This window comes from Myiozetetes cayanensis, unplaced genomic scaffold (assembly GCF_022539395.1).
Source record: "Myiozetetes cayanensis isolate MyiCay16 unplaced genomic scaffold, myiCay2020 scf35, whole genome shotgun sequence".
Lineage (NCBI taxonomy): Eukaryota > Metazoa > Chordata > Aves > Passeriformes > Tyrannidae > Myiozetetes > Myiozetetes cayanensis.
Genome location: NW_026087577.1, coordinates 1,069,643 through 1,087,470, shown reverse-complemented (window position 1 = coordinate 1,087,470; position 17,828 = coordinate 1,069,643). Strand labels below are relative to the sequence as shown.

The following is a 17,828-nucleotide window of genomic DNA, read 5'->3' as shown; positions in this document are numbered from 1 at the left end:
CCTATCCTGCCCATCCCCTCAGTTCGCCCCAATCCCTCCCACTCCTCCCAGTACCCCCTCATCCTGCCCACTCCCCTCCAATTCTTCCCACTCCTTCCAGTGCACTCCCAGCCTCCTCGGTCCCCCACCCTTCCCGCTCCTCCCCATGACCCCAATCACTCCCAGTCTTCCCTATTCCCTCCATCCTTCTCAGTCTCACCCATCGCCCCCCGAGCCCCACCAACCGTCCCTCCCCGGACCCATCCGCGGGCAGAAGGAGGCGGGGGGAGGCCTGGGCCGCGTTTATGGGGTGGGGGGGCCGCGGACGCTGCGTTACAAAAGGAGGACCAGTACATACATAGGTACATTATATATAGTATATACACCCACAGGTACACGTGTGAGATTAAATAATCCCGCCCCCCCCGGGGCTCGCGCTCCCCGACCCTCCCTTAAATATTCCTCCCCCAAGTGGCTCCAATCCAGTCGGACCCCCATCCCCCTCCCCGCCCGCGTGCCCCCCCACGCCTCCCACTCCCCGTATAACCAGCTCTGGCTCCCAGTTGCCCCCACATCCAGTTACTGTCGGAGACTCAGTACTTCGGGGCGGGGGGCGGGGAAAATAGAAATGAAAAATAAAGGGGTTCCCCCCTGGGCCGAGGGGGTGGGACCCACGACCCAGCTGGGGGTGGCCAGCGGTGGGGCGTGTCCCAGCCCCAGAGAAATACTGTGGTTTTGGGGGAGGGGGGAGTATTTACAGTTGGGGGGGGGATGACGGCATTGCCTCCACCCTGGAGGGGGACCCCCGCGTATTCCCCCCCCGCCCAGGGAAGGCGAAAACCCCGGGCTCTGGGAGGGTAGTGGCGGGTGCTCGGGGGCACTGGGGACCCCCACAGTGGGGTGCTGGGCAGCCTCCCCATTCCCAGGGGGGCAGTGGGGCTGGTGCCCCCCCATCCCGCTGCAGGGGTTGGCAAAGGCTAGGGAGGATGTCCCTCCTGCCCGGCGATGGTGGCACTGAAGCAGGGTGAGAGGGGGGCACTTGGGTTCCCCCCTGCATGGCGATGGTCCCGGGCACCGACCCCGAGGGGGGCACATCGTTGTGGGGCTGGGGGCGAGTCCGTTGGGGGTGGGCAGGAGGGGCCAAGGCAACCGGCCCCCAGCCCGTGCTCCAGGTGAGTCCCAAGAGAAGGAGCTGGGGATTGGGGGATTTCAGAGTACCCCCAATATGGCTCACATTTGGGGAGGGCATTGTCCTGTCCCCGCCCCACAGCGTCCAACCAGGGTGCCAGCTCTGTGTCCGGGGGTGGGGGTCACATCGAGGAGGGGGAGGCCTTGGGGAGATGTGCTCCCCATCGGTCCATCACGTCACCACGAGACTCACACTGGACACAGACACGAACGCAGGCTGTCCCCCCCCGAAACACCCCCTCTGGGAGACGCACCCCCCCCAGACACACTGTCTGTGCCCCCATGGGGGAGTGGGGGGCACCAGGAGGCCTTGGCGGGGGTCTTATCTCCTTCCCGGTGGGGAAGAGGTTGGGAAGGGGCAGATGGCAGGGCTGGGGGGTGGTTTGGAGAGAAGAAAGGGGAGCCCCCGAAATCGCTGTGGTTTGAGGGTGGTTTAAGTCGGGTTGGAATTTTTCAAAGTCTGCAGCTTGGCCTCCAGTTCAGAGATCTGAAAAACAGCAAAGGGGACAGGTCTCAGCGGGGGGCCGGGGAGGGGGGCACACACTGGGGGCTGGGGGACACACAGGGGTGGGGGGACATGGCTGTGAATGTGGGATGGGGGACAGGATGAGGATAGAGGGATGGGGACATGGAGATGGGGGGACAGGATGGGGGGGATGGATGGGACTGGTGGGGAAGGACAAGGGGAGCAGGACATGGGGGTGCTGGGGCAGGGGGAGGCACAGAGCAGTGGGAAGGAGGAGGTAGAGGGCAGGGGGATGGCATGGAGAGGCAGGAGACTGGAGGGATGGATGGGACAGGGATGGGGGCACAGAGATGGAGGGCGGATTGGGAACACAGGGACAGGGGAACAGACAGGTGAAGGGGGGCAGGAATACGGGGGCAGACTGGGGGCACAGGGATGGGGAGGGGTGCAGGGATGGGAAGGGGGGAGGATGGGGAAGGGGCTGCAGGCAGGCAGTGGGTGAGTCTCTGTGGGATGTTGGGGGATATTTTCGGGGTGACGGAGCTGGGTGCCACAGATGTCCCTGCTGTGCCCTGGTGCCCCCCAGCTGGGCAGGGGCCGGCCCCCTCCACTGTGACCCATGGCAGACCCCTGGAATCCTCTGGGATCTGGTGAGCCCATGTAGGATCTGGTGACCCCATAGGGGATCTGCTGTGGCCCTGCATGGCTCTGACCCCACCGCTGGGGGGGATCCAGTGTGTCTGGCATGGAATCCAGTGGCGTCTGTTGGGGGATCCAGCATGACCAGCATGGGATCCAGCTCCCAACAGGATCACGTGGGATGATCTCTGGGGAAACCCTGCGGGATCCTGCACAAGCAGCCTGGGATCCAGCGCCCCAGATCTCTTTGTGGGCTGTCAGACCCTGGAGCAGGATCCGCAGGCAGATCTCCTGCAATCCAGCGTGGGATCCGGTGCCAGGAGTAGGCCGAGGCGTTGCCCAGCACCTGAGCAGATACGCTGTGATCCGGTGGCAGGAGCACGATCCCGGTGGGAGCCCCAGGCAGATCCACTGTGACCCGGGGTGGGATCCAGTGGCCGTATTTCAGTCCAGAGGGAGCCAGTGCCCCACACAGCTCCACAACCACGGGGATCCAGTAGGCCCGGCAGATTCCCCACGATCCATCGGTGACGGAGCCCCAGGAGCAGCGTGGCTGTGGCTGGGCAGGGCCAGGGGGCTCAGGGACACCCCTGGTCCCGGCGCCCGGTGCCCACCTTCTCCTGCAGCTTCTCCATCTCCTCCTTGTGTGCCAGCTCTGACTCCTCCAGCACCCGCCGCTGCGCCGTCTCCTTCTTCAGGAACTCGATCTCCCTGTGGGAATCGACGCATGGGTGCACAGCTGCCCCCCCGGCACTGGGGACTCCCCAGGGAGGGGGACCAGGGCAGGGGGATCCTGGGACATCCAGCTCAGGGCAGGGAATGAGGGATGCACAGGAGCCCCAGGGATCATGGAATCATCAAATCATGGAATAGTTTGAGTTGGAAAGGACCTGATGCCCCACGGATCATGGAACCATCAAATGATGGAATAGTTGGGGTTGGAAGGGTTGGAAGCTCATCTCATCCCAATCCCTGCTATGGGCAGGGACAACTTCCACTATCCCAGACTGCTCCAAGCCCTGTCCAACCCGGCCTTGATGGATCCACATCACAGGGAAGGTCCCTGCACAGGGAGTGGTCTGTGCCAAAGGAACAAAGGGTGCCCAGGAAGGATTAGATGCCCCAGGGATGGGTCTCTGTCAAGAGGAAGGCTCCTTCCTAGGGCATGGTCCATGAGCAGGATGGAGTTGGTTCCCCAGGAATGAGTTCCTGCCCAGTGGAAGGTCCCTGCCCAGGGACAAAGGGTGCCCATGAAGGGGTCAGAGCCCCACAAGAGGATCCACGCCAAGGGCATGATCTGTGTCCAGGTTATGTGGCTGTGCCCAGGGACAGGGGGTGCCTGGGAAGGATCTGGTTCCTTCAGGATGGATCCATGCCCAGAGGATGGCCCAGCCCAATTGCACGGTCTGTGCCCATGAACAGGGGGTGCCAGGGGAAGATCTGGTTCCTGGGGGACAGGTCCATGCCCAGGGGATGGCTCAGCCCAATGTTCCCAGGGACCACGGGTGCCCAAGAAGGATCTCATTTCTGGGGAATGGATCCACGTATGAGGGATGGTCCAGTGCAATGGCACAGTCTGTGCCCAGGGATCAGGGGTGCCAGGGGAAGATCTGGTTCCTGGGGGATGGATCCATGCCCAGGAGATGACCCAGCCCAATGTTCCCAGGCACCAGGAGTGCCTGGGGAGGGATCAGTTCCCAGGGGACAGGTCCATGCCCAGGTGTACATGGGGTGCCTGGGGGAGGACGGGCAGGGGGTGGGCGCTGCCCTCACTTCTGCTGGTACTCCTTGATGAGCCTCTTGGCCTTGCTGTACTTGCGCTCCAGGGTCTGGTACTGGGCCTGGGTCTCCTTGAGGTGCTCGTCCACAGCCTGGCACAGGTTCTGGGCCTCCATCCAGTATCCTTCCAGCTTCTCCATCCGCTCCTTGTTCTCCTCCACGCTCTGCTCCAGCTGGGCCTTCTCGGCCCGCCAGCGTGCCTTCTCCTGCTCCAGGCACTGCAGCTGGGGTGGCACATCATGGCACAGTCAGGGAGCAGGATATGACACGGCATGGAACAGTCAGGGAGCGAGATATGGCACAGCATGGTATGGCAGAGTCAGGGAACAGGATATGGCATGGCATGGTACAGTATGGCATAAACAGGGAAAAGGCATGGTATGGCACAGAAGGGCACAACCAGGGAACAGCTATGACATGGCACAGCAGGGCACAACCAGGGAACAGGCATGGCATGGCTCAGCAGGGCACAAACAGAGAACAGGCATGGCGTGGCACAGCCAGGTGACAGGCAGAACATGGCATGGCACGTGCAGGGCAGGGGTGGGGATGTGAGGAACTCGGAGAGGATGGTGGAGATGGAGATCCAGGCGTGCTAGGGGAGATGTTAGTGTGTTCCCCCCTCCCCGGGCAGCCGGGACCCCTAGACCTCCACTCACCTTCCTCTTGAGCTGCTGGATCTCGGCCTCGGTGACGGCGTGTTTGATCTGGAGCTGCGGGAGGAGCCAGTGTGGGCACGGGGTGGGCACACACGTGTGGGCATCTCCCTCTCCCCCGGCTTCCCCCCAGCTCCTCCTCACCTCTTTGAACTTGTGCACCAGCTTCTCAGGGTCCATCTCCACAGGGGACAGCGTATCCTCGTTCTCAGCCAGCTCAAACACCTCGATGGCCATCTCCCCGCCGGGGAACATGGGGCTCATCTCCTCCTCCTCATCCGTGGCATATTCACCTGTCTGGGGAGGGTACAGGGCACCATTGGCACCCCCACCCAGCGAAATGGCACCACCAGCCCAGTACGGGGGGAGGACCCTGGGTGGGTGGGCATTGTCCCCTCACCTCCTCGTCGTCCTCAGTGTACTGGGTGTAGCGCTGCTCGATCATCTCCCGCTGCCACCGCTCCTGCTCCAGCGTCTGCTGGATCAGCTGCGCCACCTCACTCTGCTCCCCTGGCTTCTCCCGCCCGATTAGGAACCTGGGGAGCAGCAGGGCATGGGGGGGTCAGCAGGGACAGAGGGGCCTGGCCGCAGGGGGACAGGGCAGGGGGACACGTCTGAGGCCATCCCTGCAGTTCTCCTGGGTTTAGGGGGAGTTATGGGAGCTGGGAAGGAGTTGGGAGCGTTTTGGGGGTGACTCGGGTGGCACAGGGCAGGCAGTGGGCATGAGGAGGGAGTGATATTTATGAGGGAGGAGTGGTATTTCAGGGAACAGCCCAGTTTGGGGACAGGCAATGGGGCAGGGACCACAGGGCTCTCAGCACAGATTCTGGGGGTCTCCCAGCCCCCCAAGTCCCCCAGCCCCGAGTCCTACCGGACGCGGCCCTTGGTGTTCCTGAGGACGGAGGCGGCGAAGCTCTGGGTCACCCCCACCAGGCTGGTGCCATCCACCTCCACGATCAGATCGTTCACCTGGATCCTGGGGACAAGGGGACCATCACAACAGGACCATCCCTCACCCACCTCCCCTACCCCAGGAACATCTGGATTATCATCTGTTCCCACCCTGGGAACACCTGGATCATCTACTTGCTCCCACCATGGGAACACCTGGACCACGTCCCTGCTCCCATCCTGGGAACACATGGACCATTGGCCTGTTCCCACATCAGGGAACACCTGGACCATCTCCCTGCTCCCAAGGAACACCTGGACCATGTCCCTGCTCCCACCCCCATGCCAGGAGCAGCTATACAGGTGGGTAGTCCCCCCAGCCCGTACCTGCCATCCCGGTGGGCCGCCCCTCCTTCCGTCACCGTCTTGACGAAGATTCCCAGCTTCTCCAGGCCCATGTCGGCCCCCGCTCCCATCCCGATGATGCTGATCCCCAACCCTTCGGAGTCTGTGGGGACAGACAGACGTGTCCTGGAAGGGTGACCATGGCCACCCAACACCACAGAGTCACCTCCAAGGTGCCACAGCGGTCCTGGGGTGTGGAATAGGGTAAGGACCCACCTTTCTCCAGCTCCACAGGGAAGAGGTCGAGTCTCTCCACCCTCTTCTCCAGCTCATACTCAGCCGAGGCGGCCATGGGGTCAACATCCTCATTGCGGCGGTCATAGTCCTCGTTGGAGTAAGTGCTGAACACCTGGTGGGAACAGAGAGCTGCTCAGCCAGGTGGGAAAACACCAGGGACACCACAGCAATGGGAATCCTGGGGAGGGAGAGGCCCGGGCACGGGCAGCATGGGGGAATGACCCTGTGAGACACTGGAGAATCCCCCTCCCCACATTGTGTCGTGGAGCGAGGGGGAGATGAGGAAGGACAAAGGGTTTGGAGGAGGCTCCAGGAGAGGAGGTGATGCCTGCACCCCATGGAAGGATGGATGGATGGATGAAGAGGTGGATGGATGGAGGATGAAGAGGTGGACGGATGGAGGGAAGGAGGGAGGGATAGATGGAGGGATGAATGGATGACTGGAAAAAGGAAGGAAAGAAAGATGGATAGGTGGAAGAATGGATGGATGAAATGAAGGAAAATAGAAGGACGAGGCACCTAAAATCCCTGGGCATGTTGACTCTTGTTGTGGGGCACCTCTTCACCCTCCCATGACAAATCCCTGGGGATGCTGACCTCATTGTGAGACACCCCTAAACCCCCCCTGGCTGAGGTCGGATGTGCCTCCAGGACATTGTCCCCAGCATGGAGCCGGAGGGAGTGGGTGCCACATCCCCTGGGGGCTCCTGGGGAGGGGCTGGAGGGGGCTGGGCCTGGCAGATGTCCCTGGAGGGGCCCCAGCCCCTCGATGCTGCTGGAGCGAGTGGATTAGGGATAACACCGTGGTGATAAAGCCTGGACACAAAGGGTATTAGGGATGAGTGTCAGGGGACAAAGCCCAGTAACACCCACAGAAGGGCAGGACCCACACGGGTGGCACCCACGGGTGACAGCAAGGAGCAGGACAGGGGACGTGCCAACATGCCCCCATCCACACGAGCTCCCTAGGGGGCTGTGGGCACATATCCCCCCTCACTCTGGTGTGCCCCCCACCCCACTACAGGCCCTGGGGGATTTGGGATGTGTGGGGGACCTGGAGTAGATTCCAAGGGAGAAGCAGATGAAGCCAAGGGAAGGGGTTGGTGGTGTGTGCCCCCAGTGCTGGGCTGGGTGGGGGTCCCCAATATCTCCAACCCCTACAGTGGGTTTGGGGGGCTCAGCATCATCCCCATTCCTGGGCAGGGGCCTGGATCCCCTTCTCCACCCACCCCCACACATAGGACCCCCACCCCCCCCGACCCTGAGGTGGGTAAAAGCAAGAGGTTAAAGGCTGTGCTGTGGTGAACAGAGCACCCCAAAAACGCATCCACGGCCAGGTCACCATTCCCAGGGCCAGCCTGGCTGGTTCCCACAGGACTGCAACGTGCAGCCACTCCAGCACACAGCCACCACTGCCACCTGCACAGGCCACGGTGCTCTCTGTCCCCCTGTCCCCCTGTCCCAGGTGGGGCCACCCACCCGCTCTGACTCAGAGCCAGAATATAGGCCGGGGCTCTAAAAATAACCCGGCTCCAGCACAAAGCAACCGCTACTCCCGCGGTCGGGGGGATCCGTGCAGGAGAGAACACCCCAAAATAGCTGCACAGCCCCTTTACCCCCTCCCTTCACTGGGGGACCATCCTGGGGAGGGACTCCAAATCCTGCCAGGATCCCCAGCAGAGAGCGAGGGGTGCTCAGGCGATGCCGCCCACCCAGCCATGCTGCCACAGCACTTCCCCTTCCTCCACTTCCCGAAACAGTTCTGGGCACCAGGCTGGGCACACGAGGGGGAGTACATCCCTCCCCCCAGTGCCACCTTGTCCTCTGGGACCCCTGGTTTGGTAGGAGTCCTGGCACCAAGGGACGCCCAGGACCAAGGGTGGCACAACCCCAGTACCCAGCACCTTGTACACGGATATTTTAGGCATCCCCTCACAAAATATGGTGTGCATCTTGGCCCGTCCCAGGAGGGTTGTCACTGGTTGTTGTGCACAGTCCACCACAATGGGTACCTAAGCCCATCACACCAGCCCCAGGGGACCCCTCATTGGCAGAGGGTGCCCACCATGCCTGGGCATGGCCCTTCATTAACTAGCTCGTTTGCCAGGCCCAGGTCCAGCTTCCTGCAGTGCAAGGGCATGGCCAGGAGGATTGCCATGGCCCATGGAGGGCACAGACCTTCAACCCATTTCTCTGTCTCCTCCAAAGGGGTGATTTTGTGGGAGTCGCATACACCAGTTTGGGCTACCCCTAACCCTGGGACACCCTTCCCTTTAGGGTAACCCTCATCTCAGGTTGCTCACCCACCTGGGGCCCCATTGGGTACAGCCAGGGTACCCCTCACCCTGAGCACCCCTCACCTTAAGGTTTTCCTCATCCTAAGGTGCCGCTCACCTTGGGGTACCTCTCACCCTGGTTACCTTTCACCCTGGGTACCTGTCACCCTGGTTACCCCTCACCCTGCAGTACCCTTCACCCCAGGTTCCCTTCCTCCCTGGCCAACCCCCACTCCCAGTCAGTCTCACCTGGATGGGGGCTGTGCTGAACTGGATCTTGCGGTTGGGGATGGGCTCCTCTTCCTCGGACAGCCCAGGGATCTCCACACAGCCCGACTCGGGCTCGTACAGCCCTTCGGCCTCCTCCTCCTCCTCCAGCCCGCTGCCCCCCGAGTCATCCCCGAGACCGCTGTAGGCACTTATGTCCACCAGGTCCGCCTCGGAGAAGTCCTCCTTCTTGGCCTCCTCGTAGCCATCACCCTCCTCCACCCGCTCGCCCTTGACACCCTCCTCGCCTGCGGCCACCCCGGTACTCCCATCCAGCCGTGGGGTGGTAGCCGCCGGACCCTCGTCCCCCTTGGCCATTTGGGGAGCAGGTGGCACTGCTTCACCCACTGCCACCACCTCCTCCTCCTCATCCTCTCCGCTCTCCTCCACCTCCACCGGCTTGATCTTGCAGACCTCCTGCACCCGTGGGGTGACCGGTTCCTTCTCTGCTGGCCTCACACTCTTGCTTGGCACCTTCTCCTCCTCGGGCGGACGGGCATGGGTTGGGGCAGGGTGCCCATCGCCCTGGCGCCCAGCCTCGGCACCCGGCACGAAGACCCGCGGCCGCTTGCCCACCACCTTGGCGTTGAGCGGTGCTCCCGCCCTGCCCTGCGTCTTGTGCAGGTTGTTCCGGAGATCGGCCTTCTCGAAGACGGCGCTGAGCTGGCTGACCGTGGGCGACACGGCGTCAGCATCCAGCTTGTCCAGGGACTCAGTGCTGCCGTTGAACCTCACAACCACGTCCAGCTTGCGGTCCTGAAAGCCGGCGCGCTCCTTGCGGAGCAGCAGCTTGGTGGTGGTGGCCTTCTCCTGCGGGCTCCTCTCGAAGATCTTGCGTGTCTCCTGCAGCTTGGAGAAGGGCTTGTCAGGCTTGGAGTCGAAGCGGCTGACCCGCTCCGAGACACTGGTGCCCAGCTTGAGGAGGTTGCCCTGGTCCATGGTCTCACTGAGGCTGCCGGCACGGGGCAAGGAGAGGCGCACCGGCTTCTCCTTGGCCTTGGCCAGGTCGCAGGTGCCCTCGGGGCCGGGCGCCGTCCCCATCTGCAGGAACATGTTCTTGATCCGGTGGACGTTGGAGCCATACTTCTTGCCCCGACTCTTCTTGCCGTCCTCGCCGCCGTCGGCCTCCTTTGTGGGCGCCAGGGCCTGGATGGTGGCCTCGTAGGCGTTCCGGTGCGGGGACGCGCTCCGCAGCCCCCCGCCGCCCGCCGCCCCGCCGGAGGAGGGAGACCCCCGGCGGCCGCCCTCCGCCTGTCTCCGTCCTCAGCATGGCTCCGCCGCTTCTCCCCGCAGCATCGCTCGCCGCCGCCGCCCCCGCCGAGCCCCCCGCTCACGCCGCGGCCCCTCGCCGGCTACAGCGGCATCGGGGAGGGCGAGGATGCTGCCGGGGGGGGCCGCCGCCGGCACACCTGCACCGGCCGGCTGCCAGGCCCCGTCAGGCCATGTCCATCCTCGGCGGGACCCCCTCCCGCCCTGCTCCGCCACGGCCCTTCTTCCTTCCTCCCTTCTCCTCCTCCTCTTCCCCTTTCTCTGTGGCTGGCGATGGAGCCGCCGCTGCCTGCGCGCTCTGCCCGCCCTGCTGCCCGCAGAGCCCTCTGGGTCTTAGCAGCGCTCGCTCGCTCTTCCTCTTCCTCAGCGCCGCGCTTCGGCCTCAGCGCCGCCACCGCCTCAGCGCGACCATGGGGACCCCCTCCACCCCCACCCCAAAGCCCCCGCTCCCTTACGGTCCCCTCCCGCACCCGCTGGAGGGTCCCCTCCCTGTGGCGTGTCCCCCGAGCATCCGCGCTGTGCAGTGTGGGTCCCCCCGCGCCGGCTTGGCCACTGTTACCACCCCCCCAGCGCTGTCCTCATGTGTCCCCTCAGTCCAGCTCTGTCCCCCCAGCTCTGTCCCCGTGTGTCTCTCAACTCCCCATCTCTGCTCCCAACCGTGTCTGTCTGACTGTGCTCCTGTGCCTCCCCCCCCCCCCGCCAGTTTTGTCCCCGTGGCCCCCAGGCTGGTCCCCGTGTGACCTCGGTCCTGTCCCTGTACCCCCTAGTTCTATATTCACACCCCGTGGATCTTCCTCTACATTCCCTCCCGTCCTGTCCCCCATCCTGCCCCTATATTCCCCGAGTTTGCCCCCATGTCCCTCTGAGTTTGTTCCCATATACCCCCACCCTGTCCTCATACACTCCCCCCCGCTGTTTATACCCACATCCAACCCCAAGTTTGTACCTACGTCCCTCCATCTGATCCCCGTGTCCCCCCAAATTTGTAACTACATCCCCCCATCCTGTCCCCATGCCTTTCCTGGGTCTGTCCCTGTATCCCCCTGCTCCTCTAACTGTGTCCCCTCAACTTTATCCACGTCCCCCTCATCCCCCTCCCTGTGACCTCCACATTCCCATGCCCAAAGGCCCCCACCTCCAGGTGTCCCGTGGTGTCCCTCAGTCTACTTTCTGTCCTCCTAAATCCATCCTGGGGGTGCTGCACATCCCCTCTGACACCTCCACTCAGGGGTGGCAGGAAGGGAACTTCCTGAGGCGGGGGGCCCGGAGTAGGGAACTATGGTGCTGCTCCCCTCATTCCTGCAGAGACCAGGGGGTATTTTGGGGGGGCTGTTTGGGGGGTTCTTGTCTTCTCACTGGCAGGTGGGGGTGAAGGTCAGACATGACAACCTATGGCTGTGTTGGGGGTCCTTGCTGCGTGAGGAGTCCCTGGAGGGGGTGGAGGGAAGGGTAGGGGGCACCCTTGCCCCTCCAGTCTGGAGCAGCAGGACCCTGCAGCTGTGTGTGTGTCCCCCAAGGCATCTCCCGGCCCTTTGTGTGTGATGTGGTGTGACGAGGCATGACATGGTGTGACGAGGCATGACGTGATACAACATCCCCCTCACGACCACCCCCTTTCCCTTCCACCACTGCCACCCACCCCCCAAGCCCCACCACAGAGTCCAGTCCCCATCAGTGCCATCCCCTGCTATGCCAGTGCCCTCCGTCCATGTCACTGTCCCCACGCACCCATGAGTGTGCACACGTGCATTCCCATCTTGGTACCACACGTGTGTGCAGGGCAGTGGTGGTGGCCATGCTGGTGGGGGCTATCCCCTAGTGTCTCCCATCCCGTGCCCCCATTGCCACCCTGGTACCCTTAGTGGGGCACTGGAACAAGCCCACCCAGAGGACATCCCATGGGACCCCTCCAGGGGACACAGGAGCCCCTCGACAGCCCCAGTGCTCTGTGCCTCAGTGGCAAGAGGTGGCTGTGGCAGGGTGTCCCCTGTGGGACCCCCCCAGGAGGGCCCCCCTGGCCTGGGCAGCCCCTGCTGCCTCTGTCAATCAACCCTGGCCCCATTCCCAGTGCTGGCAAAGATGGAGATCCCCAAGCTGCTCCTGCTCTGGGTGCTGGCAGGCGAGTAAAAGCCCCGTCACCCCCCCGGGGGGACACGGCTGGGCCTGGGGGACCCCGAGTAGGGAGTATGGAGGGGGCACCCAGAGCGGGGTGGGCATGAGGGGTGCAAATGGGAGAGGACATGGGGACAGGGCTGGGACGTGACAGAGCTAAATAAAACCGTCCTGTCACGGGTGCCAGCTGGGTTTGGGACAGGGCGGGGGACAGTGAGTGGGACCTTGGCGTGATGGGGCCAGGGAAAGAGAAAGTGCTGGCTCCATACCTTCCCTGTCCCCATCTTGTCCCCATCCCCATCCTGTCCTTGTCCCCATCTCGTTTGACCCCATCACCACTTTGTACCTATCTCATCCCTGGTCCCATCCCTGCCCCATGCCTGGTGCCATTCTGTCTCTGCCACCATCCTGTCACCATCCCCATCCTGGTCTGACCCTGTCCTATCTCTGTCCCCATCCCCATCCTGGTCTGACCCTATCCTATCTCTGTCCCCATCCCCATCCCTATCCCATCCTCTCCTAAATATATCCCCACTCCACTGCCTTGGGACACTTGGCACTGCAGGGACACATTTCTGTCCCAGGGGGTCTGTGGCTTGTCCCAGGGTCTCTGCGAAAGGGAACCTGAGGAAGGGAAGAGCCGGGTATCCCCAACCCTGGCTCCAACCCTGTGTGTGGTCTCTCAGCCGTGGCCCTGGGGGTGTCCCAGGCCACCCTTCTCGACCACCGCGTCCTCCCTGATCAACGCATCTCCTCCGAGACGGGAACCATCTTCGTCCATGAGCTGGAAAGGGAGCTGTTCCAGGAGGCCTTTCCCACTGGGAGCGAGGATGATGATGGTGAGGGCCAACATGGGAGGACTGGGGGGATGGGACTCGTAATGGGGGCACTGGACAATGCTGCCTGCCAGTCCCCACCCCAGCTGGGCTGTCCATCCATCCATCCATCCATCCATCCATCCATCCATCCATCCATCCATCCTTCTCTCCCTTCCTCCCTGCAATACATCCCTCCCTCCTACCCTCCTTCCATCCATCCTTCTATCCCATCCCATCCCATCCCATCCCATCCCATCCCATCCCATCCCATCCCATCCCATCCCATCCCATCCCATCCCATCCCATCCTCCATCCCTCCATTCCTTCCACCCTCCATCCCACCCTCCATCCCTTCCTCTCCACTTCCCACCCCTTTTGAGACCCCCCGAGCAGTGTCAACCCCCCTGAAGCAGCACTGAGTGTCCCCTCCTCTGGGTTTCCCCTCCATTTGGGGGATCAGAACCCCCAGGGATCATCCCTGTTTTCTTGTGGAGACCAGTTGGACAGGGAAGGACTTCTCAGACGGAGGGGTCCACCCACATCACAACCTGTGTCGTCCACATGTCTGTGTCCATTCCCACCCACCCATGCGTCCCAGCAGCCCTCATCACCTTCCAAACTCACCTGTGGGACCACCCGGACCTGCCGCGGTGGCTGCGGTACCTCCAGCGGGACCCCCGTCAGCCTGGCTACCTGTATGGTTGCCCCACGGCCAGTGAGGTGGGCACCCACACCATCGAGGTAGGTGCCCACCCTCACTCCCCCTGCTTCTGGGGTAGCACAGGAAGGGGTGGCATCTTCAGGGGTGTCCCCTGTCCTTGCAGGTACTGGCCTACAACCGCCGGACTTATGCCACGGTGTCCCAGCGCCTCGTCATCACCGTCATCCCCGCCCCAGGTGAGGGCTGAACACCTGCAGATTACACCAGGATACCTCCCAGGACGGGCAAGGGGTGTCCCCATAGGTGTTGTGTGTCCCTCCACAGGTGGGGAGCCCCCCTACCAGGGCGAGTTCCTGGTGGGGAACAGGAACGTGGAAGAGCTGCTGCCGGAGGCCGCACGGGAGATGTTCCTGCAGTGCTCGTCCGGAGTCTGGGAGCGCAGAGACCTCCAGGTCATCAACATCACCTCCGCCTTGGACCGCGGTGGCCGTGTCCCACTGCCCATCGAGGGGCGCAAGGAGGGGTATGGGCAGGGCTGGGGAGGCTGGGGGGACTGGGGCAGACCCTGGGTGGGTTTTGGGGGTCACCGCCAGCCGGTACCCCCTGTTCTGTATGCAATGGTGGGTTCCCATGGGGCCTTCTGGCCATGGGTGGACTTTGGGGGACCACTCCCACTGCAAAATGTACATGACCCAAGACCCCTTCTCACCTTGGGTGGGTTTTAGAGGGCCAGTGTCCCCAGCCTCACAGGGTGCACGTGATGGTGGGTTCCCATGGGGTCTTCTTGATGTTTTTTGGGGGGCTCACCTGAAGATGCCTTAGGGTGTACATGAGGGTAGTTTCCCATGGCCCCTTCTCACCATGGGTGGATTTTGGGGGGCCACCTCCAACCAATGTCCCCCTCTCCCCAGGGTGCACATAAAGGTGGGCTCCCATGGCCCCTTCTCCCTGTGGGAGGGGTTTTGGGGGCCTCCCTCCTGCAGTGTGTACATGAAGGTAGGTAGGTTCCCATGACCCCATCTCACCATGGGTGGGTTTTGAGGGCCACCTCCACCTCAGTGTGTATGTAAAGGTGGGCTCCCATGGCCCCTTCTCACTGTGGGTAGGTTTTGGTCGGGGTCACCTGCAGCCATTGTCCCCCACCCTGCAGCATGTACACGAAGGCAGGTTCCCATGGCCCCTTCTCACTACGGGTGGGTTTTGGGGGCCCACCTCCACCACAGGGTGTACGTGAAGGTGGGCTCCCACAGCCCCTTCTCCCCATGCCTGGAGTCGGCAGTGTCCCCCCAGAGCCGATTCCGCTGCAGCCTGGGCCAGCAACCCCTCGCCTCCTGCTATGACACCTTCGCCCCCCACTTCTCCATCCGCTGGTGCAACCTCAGCCTGGTGAGACCCACATGTCCCCCCAGCTCTCACAACACCCCCCATAGGGACCCCCCACCCCTCCTAACCACCATCAACCCCATTACAGCTGCAGGTTTGGCCCAGCCCCACGACGCCAGGGTTGGTTTGGGGGTCCGGGGTGCTGGAGGAGGATGGGGATTTCCAGCCCCCCACCGAGGTTCCCCCTCATGACTTGCTGCCGGGGTTCCTCGTGACGCTGCTGGTGCCACTGGTGGTGGCTGCGCTGCTCTGTCTGCTCCTGGGCCACCTCATGTGCTGCCGCAGGGAGGGAGTGTGAGTCAGGGAGGCAGGCTCAGGGTGGGGGTCTCCCCTACCCAAACCCAGTTGGGGTCTCTCCCCTACCCCAGGTTGGGTACCCCTTCCCCAGCCATTGTGGGTCTGGGACAAGCTGGGGGTGGTGAGAGCCTTTCTCACCATAATTATAGTTTTTTTCCCTTTTCCCCCTGTTTTGTAGGCAAAAACGGGACTTGCAGACCACTGAGTAAGTCCTGACACCCCAGATCAAGCTGTGGGGATGCTGGGGGGCTGCCCTGGGGGGGCTGCTTTGTAGGGCTTTGTCATGGGGATGGGAAAATGAAAGGACAGGGGGCACATGGGAGCGATCGGTTGTTTGGGGAGTTTTGGTTTGGTGGTGGAGTTTAAAGGTTCCCCCATCCCAAAAGGCCCCCCCCACCAGCCCCCCTCCTCCCCTCCTCATCCCTCGACACCCTCCAATAACTCCTCTGAGGTACGGGTTGGAGCACAAGAGTTGCTTTACTTTTCCAGTAGCCTTGGATGGAACCAACAGCAGCCAGGACGACCCTGGGGATGGGGGGCAGACCCCAAGGATGAGGGCAGACCCTGATGATGGGTCCAGACCCCAATTATAGGTGATGGGTGGGCAGACCCCCATTATAGGTGAACAGATCTCAGTGATGGGTGACCAGATCCCAGTGATGAGATGCAGACCTCAATGATGGGGTACAGACCCCAATAACAGGAGAGCAAACCCAAATGATGAGGGTCAATTCCTCGTGAGGCAGGCCAGACCCTAATTATGGAGTGCAGACCCCAGTTTTGGGAGACAGACCCCAGTGGTGAGTGGGTAGAACCCAGTGATGGGGTGTAGACCTCAAAAGTGTCATTCAGACCCCAATGATGGAATGCAGATCCCAATAATGGATGGGCACACCCAAATGATGGGGTTCAGACTCTGATTTCAGGGGCAGACCTCAATGTTAGGTGAGCAGGCCCCTGTGGCTGGAATCCAACTATGGGGTGCAGACCCCAGTAATGACATTAAGACACCAATGAAGGCTAGGCAGACCCAAATTGTGGGGAGCCAATCCCAGTGATGGGATGCAAACCCCAATAATGAGGGGAAAGACCTAAATCATGGGGCGTAGACCCCAATTCTGTGGAGTGAGCCAAAATGGTGAGTGAGCAGACCCCAAGGGTGGGAGAGGAAAACCCTAATAATGGGGCGCCAATCCCCTCCCCAGGGGGATATGGGTGAAAACATGGGGTGCTTCACCACCTTCTCCTTCCCCCTCAGCATCCAGCTGGTCCACCACACCACCATCCACGGGGACACGGAGGAGCTGCGGCACATGGCCGGGAGCCGGGATGTGATCCGGGATGTGCCCCGGCCCCTTTCCACCCTGCCCATGTTCAACGTCCGCACGGGCCAGCGCATCAACCCCATTCCCAGCCCCCGGGATGGGGCCCGTGTCCCCCTCCTCCCCCAGTGAGGGGCACCCAGGGGGATGCCATGGGGAAGGGGACAATGCCAGGGATGGGAAAGGGGTGCCCTGATGTTTCTGGGGGTACAGAAGCGTGGCAACAGGCAGATCTCAACCAGATGGGTGGTCACCCTTCTGACTGGGCTCTGCCTGCTGCTGGGTTGTTGCCTGGAGGATTTTGGGGTGTTTCCTCTTTAGGGTGAGTTTTGGAGCATAAATTGAACATTTAGTGATGAAATGAGGCTTCTCTGCTTTATTTACAGAGTGGGTTTTGGGGCACTCACCCTGTTCCAGCCATGATCTCCCATCAAAGGCTTGCAACCCCCGTAAGAGTTGGGATGACTCTGTGCATCCGCCAACCTTGTGGAGGGAAAGGGCAGCAGGAAGGGGATGGGAATAGGGACAACGGGGGGGACACAGTCCCTGGGACCCATGATGGCACCCCAGTGCCCCCCCAACTCACCTGGGTGTGCGTGTCCAGCAGGATCTCTCCCAGAGCTCCCAAATCCTCTGTCTGCACTGCATAGATCTGGATATCCCACTCAGTGTCCTGCTTAGCACCCCCATAACCCCTCCCCGGCCTCCCCAGGGGGTCCCCGCAGCCCAGTCCCTCCAAAGAAAGAGCCTCTTTCACCACAGTCCCCCCTCCCTCACACGGGGTAGGCGCCAGAGTGGGGGTTAGGGAAAACACGGGGGCCCAGGAGGAACAAGGGGACCCATTGATGGGCCGGAGAACGGCGGCATTGAGAGTTCGTCCCGCTGCCAGAGCAGCCCCCCCCAGGCTGTGGGGGTCATGCTTGTGCTCCCCTCCCCATGGCAGTGGGCACCCCTCCTCCCTCCCGGGCACGCATAGGGTTGCTGGTGGTCCCTTGTTGTGAATGAGCAGGTATGGGGTGTGTGGATGGGGCTGGGATGTGTGGGGCACCCAGAGGAGGGGTGGGAGACTTGTGGTGGGGCACAAACACACTGGGACCTCCCCACACCGCATGCTCTGGGGTACCCACACACTGAGGCACCCCCACACTGGGGTACCCCTATAACAGAGCACCCCCACGCTCAC

General features: G+C 62.4%; 2 protein-coding genes across 4 annotated transcripts; one reads left to right on the top strand and one right to left on the bottom strand.

Annotated features, from left to right (window-relative positions):
- Positions 1-1,322: 1,322 nt before the first annotated feature.
- Positions 1,323-11,849, bottom strand: PPP1R9B (protein phosphatase 1 regulatory subunit 9B). The gene is made up of 11 exons (XM_050327802.1): positions 11,817-11,849; positions 8,766-10,034; positions 6,220-6,352; positions 5,986-6,106; positions 5,579-5,683; positions 5,108-5,243; positions 4,852-5,004; positions 4,711-4,764; positions 4,046-4,275; positions 2,887-2,983; positions 1,323-1,654 (listed from the first exon to the last, which is right to left on the bottom strand). The coding sequence occupies exons 1-11, from the start codon at positions 11,847-11,849 to the stop codon at positions 1,601-1,603; spliced, it is 2,385 nt and encodes a 794-aa protein (XP_050183759.1). The 3' UTR covers positions 1,323-1,600.
- Positions 11,850-11,962: 113 nt separating this feature from the next.
- SGCA (sarcoglycan alpha) lies at positions 11,963-16,973 on the top strand. 3 transcript variants are annotated; one of them, XM_050327958.1, is made up of 9 exons: positions 11,963-12,171; positions 12,851-13,003; positions 13,581-13,702; positions 13,807-13,879; positions 13,968-14,166; positions 14,867-15,029; positions 15,115-15,320; positions 15,502-15,528; positions 16,582-16,973. In XM_050327958.1, the coding sequence occupies exons 1-9, from the start codon at positions 12,132-12,134 to the stop codon at positions 16,775-16,777; spliced, it is 1,179 nt and encodes a 392-aa protein (XP_050183915.1). In that variant the 5' UTR covers positions 11,963-12,131; the 3' UTR covers positions 16,778-16,973. The 3 variants fall into 3 exon arrangements, with proteins under 3 accessions (XP_050183915.1, XP_050183913.1, XP_050183914.1); XM_050327956.1 differs by having other exon boundaries at positions 11,964-12,171; positions 13,581-13,723; XM_050327957.1 differs by having other exon boundaries at positions 11,965-12,171; positions 13,584-13,723.
- Positions 16,974-17,828: the final 855 nt, after the last annotated feature.

What these genes read in the sequence shown, in the direction of transcription:
- PPP1R9B (XM_050327802.1), bottom strand. Translation starts at nt 11,849, where the DNA reads ATGGCCACCACCACTGCCCTGCACACACGTGTG. An exon ending in CCCTGTGGAGCTGGAGAAAG is followed by an intron (nt 6,107 to 6,219) that starts GTGGGTCCTTAC and finishes CTGTCCCCACAG; the next exon opens with ACTCCGAAGGGTTGGGGATC. An exon ending in TCCAGCAGCTCAAGAGGAAG is followed by an intron (nt 4,276 to 4,710) that starts GTGAGTGGAGGT and finishes GTGCCACCCCAG; the next exon opens with CTGCAGTGCCTGGAGCAGGA.
- SGCA (XM_050327956.1), top strand. Translation starts at nt 12,132, where the DNA reads ATGGAGATCCCCAAGCTGCTCCTGCTCTGGGTGCTGGCAG. An exon ending in CCTGCTCTGGGTGCTGGCAG is followed by an intron (nt 12,172 to 12,850) that starts GCGAGTAAAAGC and finishes GTGGTCTCTCAG; the next exon opens with CCGTGGCCCTGGGGGTGTCC. An exon ending in TGCTGCCGCAGGGAGGGAGT is followed by an intron (nt 15,321 to 15,501) that starts GTGAGTCAGGGA and finishes CCTGTTTTGTAG; the next exon opens with GCAAAAACGGGACTTGCAGA.